At 39.7% G+C, this 11749-nt stretch overlaps 1 protein-coding gene across 1 annotated transcript; it reads right to left on the reverse strand.

Annotated features, from left to right (window-relative positions):
* Window positions 1-1063: 1063 nt before the first annotated feature.
* LOC104403324 (LIM/homeobox protein Lhx2) lies at window positions 1064-8843 on the reverse strand (the record flags this gene model as incomplete). The annotated part of the gene is made up of 2 exons (XM_010011420.1): window positions 1064-1857; window positions 8638-8843. Coding segments are annotated over 2 exons (494 nt in total), but the record flags the coding sequence as incomplete, so codon positions are not given.
* Between the last annotated feature and the right edge of the window lie 2906 nt (window positions 8844-11749).

Below are 11749 nucleotides of genomic sequence, written 5' to 3' on the forward strand. Positions count from 1 at the left end.
CGTAGCGCTTCTAAAACCAGAACATTGTTACCAAAGAGCCTGGTCTACTAAATTATCTTTGATGCACTGAAGAGGGCAAAGAACATGAATCTTGGCACCTATGTTGCTGTTTATTTGGAATAATCTTTTAGCAATTTTGATCCAACAGGAATGACGGATTAATTTTAGAGAGCCAGCCACATACAACCTAATGTCTGACTGAAATCAACTGATCGTAACAGGTTTGAAAAGGAATAACCATATGCATCTTATGTACCACTCAAATTCTATAAAACTACTGGGCAAACAGCATGGTGTATACTCGTTCTTGTACATATTTAAACTTTGCTGAGGTATTTCTTTAATTACAGAAAAGCATCTTTAAAAACAATAGAAAAAAACTCAAAATATGAATTATACTCTGCACAGATTTTGGGGGAAGAAGGAGTTCAATCGTGTTGAAAGGTCCTTAATCATTAAAGGAATAACCACTTTTATTAGCATCCTTAATGTCATATTTTCCCTTGGCTTTTTATTCTTTCAAAGCATTACAAAAAATGTAAGGCTGTGACTTTATAAAACATAATTTTGCCTCGACTTTGCCCACCAGTGTTGTAAAATAACCTGAAATATTCTGTCTTTTTCCTAGGGAAAAACCTTACCCAGTGTCTACCTCGTAAGGGGCTGACTGTGGCCACAGAGCTGTTGGGTACCCTGCTCGCCTCCCCCATGAAATGTCTTGCATAAAAGCAAGATTGTTCTCATAAATGCTAGCTGAAGTCAGACTTGTTTCACACAGCAAAATAAAATACAGATTTTCTGTTTGATTTGTAACATTATCTGGTAAGTTCTACCTGCAACTAACAGTTATTTCTCTACACTGAGGATACCTACACTGTTGCACAAGGTGGACTTCTCACCCATACATACTTCAGGAACAGGAGGAATGCATACATCATATTCAGAGTTTATCCTAGGCAGATACTGTGTTTGTAGTGCAGTTTTCTAATCTTTTTAAACACAATCAGCCTATCCTGATTGTGACACTAGTGTTAAATGTAACCGCAGCCATTACCAAGTAGTTTCCGTAAGTGGTTTTATTACTGGTTAGATTTTACAAATTCTGGTATTCGAACAGACTTCGACCTTAAAATTCTAAAACAACAAAGCAACCAATGAAAGGCTTAGGACTATTCAAAGTAACAAACTCTTAACATTTTTGCCCTGGTCATAAATATACAGAGAGAAAAAGAGAGAAGTGGACATGGAATCCAAAGAATGTAGATAAAACAGTATATAAGGCACATGGCAGTCTTTGAAAATACAGAAGCTTTAGCCAACTTAAATTAATTGCTGTTTCCCTTGCTCAGTCCACAAAACTGTACAGTTACACAAATGTTGTGTTGCAATAGATCTTCCAAGTTATTCTTCAGTCCATACTCCGCAATACCAGAACACTACATTTCCTTCTGTTTTTTTAGGAGAGATCCTAATTGTGGTTAGTCAGTTGCTCAAAGCCTCTATTAAAATACACTTGGAATTTCAGCTAAGAATAATTTCTTTTTTAAAGAAATTATTAAGAAAGAGTCATCAGAAAAGATTTGTAAGAGTCGTCTGTGAAGGACTTCGAGATTCATGAACCTCAAGACTTCCGGGCACTGATGTCAAGACAGATGTCACAGTAGGCATAGTAGGATTAGTCAAGTCCGTTAAAGTAGTGGGAGTGCTGGATGGACTCATGGAGGCATTGGATATTTCTGAGGCAGGACCTGATGGGGTGCCTGCTTGGAGTGTTGAGTCTGAAGTCTTATCCACACCCGTGTTTTCTTGACGTAAGAGGTTCCGTCTGAATTTGGCTCGAGCATTTTGAAACCAAACCTGAAATAGTTTAATATAACAGGGTAGCATTTAAAGAGCTGCAGCGGTTAAAAAAGCAAAAGCATATTCACAAATTCACCAATTCTAGAATTTGGGGAAGATGTTTTCACTGGTAACATGTTAGAAAAGTAGCCCCAGTCATGAGAAATGTCCTCTGCCTGCCTCTTTCTCTCTCCTGCAATCCTGTATGAACAGTCTGCCTGGGACAGGAGTGGACTGAGGATGAAGAAGGGGAGTCTTCGTATGCTTAGAAACTTGGCAGCCTGCACGAATCCTCAGTTTCCCTCAATCCCAGAAGTATTTGTCTGCATTGGACAGACAGCAAGCATCAGATGGATATAAAAGAATGAGTTTCAGCACCCTCGTATCTCAAGTCCACCTCCCATCGTAGCAGCAAGTGACACAGACCCCAGCACCCTGCCTTTCTGCAGGCCCCGAGTGCTCTCCCAGGAACCTTCTCATGCCTCAGTGTCTGCAATGCTCTCACTTTTCTAAAATGACTGTCCCTCTTTCTTACTCTTCTCTTACTCTTCTTTCTCAAATGCTTCAGCTCCATTCACCTAAGCCAGGCTCCTTTCTCAAATGTTTTCAGTACTGGAATGATGTCATGAAAAGAAGCTTCAATGGTATTAAAGACCCACATTGCATTAAAAGCTGTCATTCCAGTAGAAATTATATCCACATCCAGAATTTTTTCCAACATTGCTACTTCTTCCTTTATTCGATTATTATCTACGAGTGAAGGCCAAAAGCTACGACTTCATCTCTCTCAGTTAAATTTCAGTGTTTAGGTCCAAGATAAAAGCTTTCCACTCTCTGCAGGATTTCTTTAATGATAAAATATCTTTCTGACCTATTTGAAAATAGATAAAATAAAAAGGATTTATGAAACTGGCATGAAGCCAAGGTACTGCAGATCCCTGTGTTCAAACTGATACATGTTGCTACCAGGTAATTTTACTGCTACAAACTAGCTGAAACTTCACTGTTCTTATTTATCAGAAGGCCTCTGTCAATGTTACATTCTTTACAATGGACTCAGTCTCGACGCTACTGTCCTCACGCTGACCTGCTAGAAGGAATAGGACTGAGACTTTGCATTCCACATGCAAGGAGCCTTGTTATCTCTGTATCTGTCGGAGAAAGGAACTGAATGAGTGAAGGTATCTGCATAGTTGTACAGTGTCTCCATCAGATGTCTCTCCTGAGGCCGGTAGAGGGAAACTGACTGTGTGGAACTCCCAAGACCACACCGCCCTGTACAGAAATTCTGACCTCTAACTGTGAAAAGCACAGCCCTGCCACGGGATCCGCTTTAAGTCACTGACAGAGGAGCGATACATAAGTACAAGCAGTCCTGTGAGGTGTTCTCCTTGCACCCTCTGCGTGCCAGCCACGGGTGGAACTGATGAACACGTCCGAGCTGGCTTTCCTCTGACTGGTTTTCTTCCCATCTGCAGATGCTCCAGCACCAAATTGCCCCCAGTGAGTACTCCTGCTTATTCTCCCGAAAGCTTTCTCCCTCAGCCAAAGGTCTTTCAGGTGCACAGCGTCCCCTTCACACTCTATCTCAAGCACTAAGTAGTTAGGTTAAAAGAAAGTAGTTTGGACATTTGTGGGATTTTTTTACCTTTCGGTAAGAGATCATTTATATTCGGCCCACAAAATAATTTGGGTTTGATTTTTTTTAATACACCTGCCAGTGACTGTAGAAACAATAATACATATGGAGGGGAAATGGAAGCTTACAGCCTGCCACTGTTGATCTGTATGTGTACCACAGTTACGTAGTAATTAGAACAGGCAAAACCACTAGTCCAGTTGCATATACACATACTTCTGCATAACTTCACACTTCTATTCATTAAAAATACATGTTTATGTGTGCAGTAGTCTCAAATACAAGTAACATTTCCATCCCTATTCCCCAAACAATTTTGTTTGAAGTGTGTAAAACTGTAGAAGGCACCATAACTATTCTGTCTATTTACATTGTTCTAAACGTCCAATTGCTCCTTAACCTTAACAGGGTGACAGACCCGACAGTATTTTTTCTGTTTGTGATTTGAAACATACAGTATGTAAAGAAAAGTGAGCAAAACTATTAGTATTTATGCATTCCCCTTTATCTTCCATCGAATATGAAAACCTGTGCTCAGACGCCATTGCCAATGACCATTCATGCCGCTTTCAGGAGCTGCACATGTAACACGGTTCTCTCTTTAACAGTGGTAATTCATGTTAGACACAGAAAATACTACACGGTCTTGTAAGTATTATTCAAAAATAGAGAGTATATTACTACTTTCACTTCCTTCCTCACTGAGATATTGTCAAAGTTAATCAGCTAATGGTTATAACGCTCTTTAAATTTGCCCAATAATAGCTGCTTAATAATTACTGAAAAGACATCTAAATATTTACTTGAACTTCAGAGAATACCTTGTCTTATAATAGAAAGGGATTAACATAATTATCGCAGTAGTGATACACGATATCACTATTATCACTATTGCAATAGTGATAATAGTGAAATGATATGAAAGACTTTACATTGAAGAGTAGTGAAGGAATTAAAACTATTGCTGTGTGAGCTGTGGGCCTGCTGCTCTGCTGCCCCGTGTTGTTACTCAGAGCTGTGCACAGCAGCGTGTAGGAGCTGGCAAGTGAGGGCTGACCATGCGTAACGGCAGTAGCGCCGTGTGCTCCTCACTCAGGCCCTGCACCTGTAACGGTATTACAGTAAAGCAAAGAAATAATAACCCAAACATACATAACTGAAAGAATTGTTCCAGAAGGACTTATCTCGCATCAATTACACAATCAGGAATCTGGTCTTCAGTACTGAGGAATAAACAAAATCATTGGGAAGTATTTAGTGGTTTGCTGTCCAACTGTATCATCATAAGGCTGAGCTATTTCAAATCAAAGGGGAAAATATGGACCAAAACTCCTGCTGCAAAATAAAAGCAGCTGCAAGACCCACCGCTGCTGCTACCACATTCTGGCTGGCAGGGCTGGATGCCTGTAGCTGGGCAACTCAGCGGCGAGGCGGAATAACATTTACCACGGTTAAAATGCCACACGATCTCTTCAGTGATCTGTGCAGCTAACTCTGTCTCCATCAAGTAAAACAGGAATAAAATAACATTTCCATATTACAGGGAAGGATTGGAAACAAACACACTAAGTATTGTGTAAGGATTTGGCTTCTGCACTGAATGAGATCATCTGATCACCTCAGGTAACTTTCATTTCTTGCTTGTAACACTCCCATTGTTGCAACTGTTACATATTAGTTGTTTCAATACCTTGTGCTAGAACAAATATTCACACAGCTACCTGAAGCCACTCATGTTTACTGAATTTTACTAACTAGCAAGTAGAGAAACAAAAAAGAACAGATGTTGCACCACAAAGCAAACTACATTCACTCATTGCACACACATTCTGACTACTCTGTTGTGATTAGGAAACACCCAGTCAAAGGGGAAGGATGGGATGTTTTCGGAATGGGGGCTCGGTGCGATATGCTAGACCAAAGTAAATCTTCAGCACAAGGTAGCATAGGGTACCCATGTGTGACTGTGGAGATCTTCATGGCTGTGGGCTACTGGAAACTGAATTAGCCAAGTTCAAACACATGCAGTAACTTTTGTGGGGTTTTCATAGCAACTTTACTGGGGAGCAATTCAAGAAAGAATAAGCAGTGTACATGACACCCACTGAAAAACAACGCTTTGTGTTCCTAAACTGCTTTTGCCATGGATAATCACATTCCAGACTCCTGGGAAAGAAGAGGTACATTCCTATAGCCAGCAAACCAGAGCTTCTTAGAGCGATCTACTTCCACCTTCCCTTTCTAAGCTCACAAAAGGAAATATCAGTTCCCAAAAGAGGAACATTTATGCCAGTTAGTTAGCTCACAATTAGCTGGTCATTTCAATTATGAATGATAGCTTACAATAGTGGGCTGCAGTTCCCCAGCTGCAGTACAGTATGTATATGACTTAAGTTGCAAATATAAAGCTAAATTGGAATGAAAATAAATAAAAATAGGGGTTAACAATTTCAATAGCCTTACTGTGATTCTGTTGTGGCTACTTACAGAAAGTGGCCTGCATTACAAAGTCACTGAAGGAAATACCATTTATGAAGCAGTATGTTACATTTCTATGCCATTCCACTTCTGGACATATATAGCTAATGACTATGTATACAAAGCAAAGACAGAAGTCAGGTCTTCCAGATCTGATATCACAGATCACTAAGAATATAGCTAAATTCTCTGCTCACCTACAAACAAAGTACCCTCATTCCATGTTATGTGGGACTGTCTCTACAGTAAGAGAACTATAGCTGTCTCTAAATCCCTAGGAACACTACCATGTGTGGTTAGGAAGTACGCTGGCTTCAGAACAAGAGAATTTGTTTCTCCTGATCTGCTGCCTTGCATTTTCTATTAAAATGATATACAAAGAGCCACAATCCTTCATCAGCTGAACTGGGATCTGAACATACAGAAAATACAACAGCTTACAAACGTGCCTAATAACAACATAGGGAATGATGAAGATTCCTTACTACTGCCACGTGTGCACATACGTCTGGGAGTCCATGCGCCTTCGGTGTGTAAGACAGACTAATGCTAATGATGCCTGTTTAGATCAATAGTGTCAGTGAATTACCTCATGTTCAATAAATGACACAGACAAAATGCCAACCTTTCTAGCTCTAAAGAATTAACAAGTGACACTATCTCAGTAATCAACATCAGGAAGAGTTTTCCCAGCAAAGAGCAACACTGAAACTCATATAGGTGAACTTCAGTGTTTGAAAATTTGCCTCTCACAGGTTATAGATAAACCAGTTGGGCATAAAAGTTCTAAAATCAAAAAACAAGTTTGTTTTTTCATGGCCCAAATTAATTTTCAAACAAAAATTCCAAGACTGTAAGACAGTGCTCCTAACAGACAGGAAAATTCAAGTGACACTAAACAAAGTATCACTCTGAGCCATTGTCTGGAATTGCCTCCAACTGCTGGGTACAATCCTCACCACCAACTATTACTTTCCACCATTCTTCAGCTAAAGGACCTAAAGGAGTATTTAACTGTGAAAGTAAAAGAAGTGAAACAGTTACCAAAACGATAAAAAAAGTTTAGTGGAATTGTAAGGGTCTGCCACAAAAAAAAAGAGGAACCACTAAGCACCTTAAAACTGCATAATGTGGTATGTTTTATATGGAAACAGAAGCAATGAAGAAACTGAAAGAGGAACTGAAGTGTAAGGCAGGTGTGGAGTCCAATTTTGGAGAGAAGGAAATACATTCTGAAAAGGAAGAAGAAACAGAGACAGTAACTTGGAAAAAAGACGGAAGGAAAGAGCCAGTAGGTGAAAAGAGAAGAGAGATGGAAGTCAAAGTTAGTGTGGAGTGAGGAGAGAGAACACAAAAATGACCAAGAGAAAGACACTTTCTAGACACTGATCTCATTTCTTAAGGCACTATGTGAGATTTCTCAGATAATTCAGGTGTGAGTGCCCTGTAATGGACAGAACAGATATTACTGAAGTGTCCAAACTCTGAGGGTAAAATAAAGAAGTGTCAAAACAAGCATAGACAAATGCACTAAATTATTTTGCCCACGTGTGTGATAAAGGAGAGCTGCTGTAAGAGCTGCTATTTCAAGTGTCTCATGTGCACTGGGTATATTGAAGGAATCTGCCACCACCACAAAGCGGCCTCATAAAAACACCCCAAAAAGTCCAGCTATGGAGGATGTAGCCAAGAGAAGTATTTGCATTTGGACTTTCATTAGTAGTTTTTACTGGGAAGCCTACATTCCTATTTCTGTTGGGTATTAAAACTGTAAGGTCCAGAATCTCTCCAGGGAAATCAGTTGTTCCCAATATTTTTTGTCTACTGCCTTCCACTTGCCTGTGGATTTGTGGGAGCTGCCCATGATGCCTTCGCAGGAGCCTGTCTCTGTGCCTGCCTGCCTGCCTGCCTCTGTGAAGCTCACGAACTATTTTTCTACAATTAAGACCTGTTTAAAAATTTCAGCAATAGAGCCCCGCATGCCATGGCTTCTATATGCTCAAATTTATCTCTAGGTGTAATTAGTTGGATAAGTGCCCATTAAAACTGACTTCTTGAATCAGAACTACAAATTAAAACGGAGCTGAATCAACTAATATTCTCACCTTTGCTTCCCATAATAGTTCAAATGGAGTGCATATCCGTGAAGCAAGAGAAATACAGCTTTCAGAGAAAAAGGACTTTTAAAATGCAGTCTCCTTTCATTCTAAGTTACTAAACTGTGAGTTAATCTTTGAAAAAATAAATTTACATCCATTTCAAATATGAAGGAAAATATATCCTCCTTGTCCTGATCAAATAAATTCAAACTGCTGACTAAATTCTTATGAAGGTAAATGTTCATGGTAAGTTCTAAATTAAGAGCTCTCTATTTACAGTGAACACACTAAAATAAGTCATTTTTTCTTACACTGGAAGCTAAAACATGCACCAGAATTAAGAACAGGAGAACAAGCCAAACCCCAAACTTTCCCAACTGCCATTAAAAGTTAGAACCCAAGTGATTTGCTTTTGGGAAACTGAAAAGAAATGATTTTTCTCATACTTTCCAGGATTTACCTGAAGCTTCACGGAAGGGATGAAGGATTAAGAAAAGCTTGGAAATCAGCAATCCCCATGGCAGTTCAAATATAAAATTGATCTCTTATTTACTTTTCAAGACAAAAGACTGCTCTTCTTACCTGAAGAACTCTTTTGGTCAGGCCGGTTTTCTGAGCTAGCTGTTTCAAGTCCTTGGCATCAGGATTGTGGTTAATAGCAAAGTATGACTTCATTGTCCGCAACTGGTGGTGTTTGAATGATGTCCTCATTCGCTTTGTTTTTTGATTGCTGGGATATTGCTGGTCTCTATCCAGGTGGTCACCATCGTTTTCATTGCAGCTTAAAGCTTAAGGCAACAAGAGGAAAAGATGTGTAAATATCTTGTTCTGTGACCAATACTGTTCGCAGTTCATCTGAGTGCAGCACTTACAATAACATACCATGGCATGTATTGTGCTGGTACAAATCCTGCTTGTCTTCCCCTCCATTTCATAGAATCACAGAATCAGAGAGAAATGTTTAGGGTGGAAAAGAACTGCCAGATCATCGAGTCCCACCATTAACCCAGCACTACCAAGGCCACTACTAAATCATCCCCCTACATGCCGCATGTCCATATCTTATAAATACTTCCAGGGATGGTGACTCCACCGCTTCCCTAGGCAGCCTGTTCCAATGCTTGACAGCCCTTCTGGGGAAGCAATTTTTCCTAATATTCAATCTAAAGCTCCCCTAATGCAAGTATCGCTTATTATATGGGAGAAGAGACTGATCTCCACCTCGCTCCAGCCTCCTTTCAGGTAGCTGTAGAGACTGAGAACGTCTCCTCCGAGCCTCCTTTTCTCCAGGCTAAACCCCCCCAGTTCCTTCAACTGTTCCTCATCAGATCTGTGCTCCAGGCCCTTCTCCAGCTCCATTGTCCTTCTCTGGACCTGCTCCAGCATCTCAATGTCAGTCTTATAGCGAGGGGCCCAAATCCGAGCACAGTGCAGAGGTGCGGCCTCCCCAGTGCCGAGTACAGGGGGATGGTCACTGCCCTGGTCACCACATTGCTGACACAAGCCAGGAAGCTGTTGGCCTTCTTGGTCACCTGGGAACACTGCTGGCTCATATTTCTGTATCTTCTACGTTTCCCTTACAATAACCAACCAGCAAGGACCCTGACCTGCCTCTTTATGGCTTTTAAAATGTCAGGTCCGTTTCCTTCCTTCTTCTCTCCATCTCCACACAGCCTTTCCTCCACTTTCTGCTTGTAGGACAGTAGCTGTCCTCAACTCCGTAAAGTGTTTTAGTGTACTTTCTATCACTATAAATTGCATTGTAAGGTACAAAGCAAGCTCTACAATACAGTTCACTTAAACCTCAACGGAACAGACCAGTTAAAATCGTAATTGTTTCCTCCATCAAACTAAACCCTGTAGAGTACAAGAGAGACCATTAAATGAAACACTAGAAAAGGAATAAAGTTTGTGGGTACCAGACAGCAAATTATGACTATAATTTGACTAGCTAAAGAAATAAAGCTGCTAATACAACGTATCACTGACAAATGTTTTCCTTGTTTAAAAAATAAGTATTTGCAGATACTAGTTTGAATGATCAATTCTAGTATATCCTTCTAAATCATGGAATGACACTGACAGATACATGTGCAAAAATCAACTATAAAGCCTGTAAAGGAGGTCTATGAGCAAGGAACATTAGAATAATTACCAAGTAGTGTTAAATGTTGAGTGCCAAGCAAAATAATCTCATAGACTGAAAGTAGTTTTCCGTTTATTTTTGCATAGAGTAAACCATAGAAAATCTCTTAAAATAAGAGGAAGGACCAAGCTTAAATCCACTAAAAAAATAAGGGATATAACTGAAAATTAGCTCTGACAAACTGTCATCAGTTTGCTTTTTCTGTTCCAATATCAACTCCTTTTTAATTTCCTGCAAGTCTTATGTGAAAAGTACTGAAAATCACTACTATTTCTCTTCTATGCTGCATGCAAAAAAAATATGTATTTTAAATTGTGAATTATTGGTGGATTTCTTAAACAGAGAAGCAGATTTGTTTCAGTTGTCCATTATTGCTGGTTCCTCACATATAAGTACATTTCATCAACATGTCTTTATAGTCTCCCTGTAAGTTCATGCTTTCCATAAGAGGTTTTCAGCCCTATTGTGAACATACACGTTCTGAAAGGCATGCATTAAAAACAGTTTTAAAAGTAAACACATAAAAGGCATGTATTCGTGAGTAAAAATGTGCACAGATTCTGTAAGCAGGTTTGCAGTATGTCCAGGAGCTGCTTTGCAAACCAGCTTTTCAAACCCTTCTAGAAAGATATGGCACAGTATACAGCAAAAATTCAGCTCTAAGACCAAAGCCATATTTGTTTAACAGACACATAGAAAGTGTCCGAAACCTCAAACTTTCCTGTGTGTTTCTGTTCTCCTATCATTTAAAAACCAGCTTAAAAACCCCTGGGCTGTGTATAGAAATGTGTGTATGTGCGTGTGTGCGTGCATCTGTGTACATTTGTATAAATCCTTTCCAGACCTAAGCAGCTCATGCCAGATTCTAGCAGTAAGAAGTATTTCTGCTTGTTTTCCTGCGGCGTGGAAAGACTGGAAGCACCTGAATTTAAAAGGTGTAAGATGCTTAAAAGGAGATAGTAAAAATGAGGCATTAATGGAGCTGGGTGGAATGCAGCAAAACCTTTCCTGGTTTAAGAACTAGTTGCCAAACTGGGGTCATGGCATGTGCTCCGGTCTCCTTCATAGCTGCAGTTCCTTATGGAAAGAACACTGGGATGAATAACTGAAACTATATTGCTCACAGCAAATTCTATTATGGAAATGTAAAACCAAGCAATGCTTGGTTTTAAAATGTACTCACAGAATCTTTGGTATTAGTAATGGAAAAGACCTCTGTGTGTTATCCAAAATGTTTTCAAACCCTCCCAGAAATAACAAGGCAGAGATTTAGAAGGAAATGCATCAAAATAGCTGTCTGAAGGACTGAGGTCTGTTCATGTTAATATGCAACAAAACAAACCCTAGGGCTGCAAGTAGTGGGATTTTAACCCATTCCATAAAGAATGAGATACATCCAGGATCCAAGGAAATAAAAGTGTTTGAAACCCGCCCAAAATGGACTGAGGGTCTCAGCTTTTCGTCAAGCCCTGATAGGACAATGAACAAGTTATTCCTTGAATTTCTCACAATTTTACCTCCTCATCTGCCAAATAAAAATACTATTAA

Source organism: Nestor notabilis, unplaced genomic scaffold, assembly GCF_000696875.1.
Source record: "Nestor notabilis isolate BGI_N333 unplaced genomic scaffold, ASM69687v1 scaffold32273, whole genome shotgun sequence".
NCBI classification, from domain to species: domain Eukaryota; kingdom Metazoa; phylum Chordata; class Aves; order Psittaciformes; family Psittacidae; genus Nestor; species Nestor notabilis.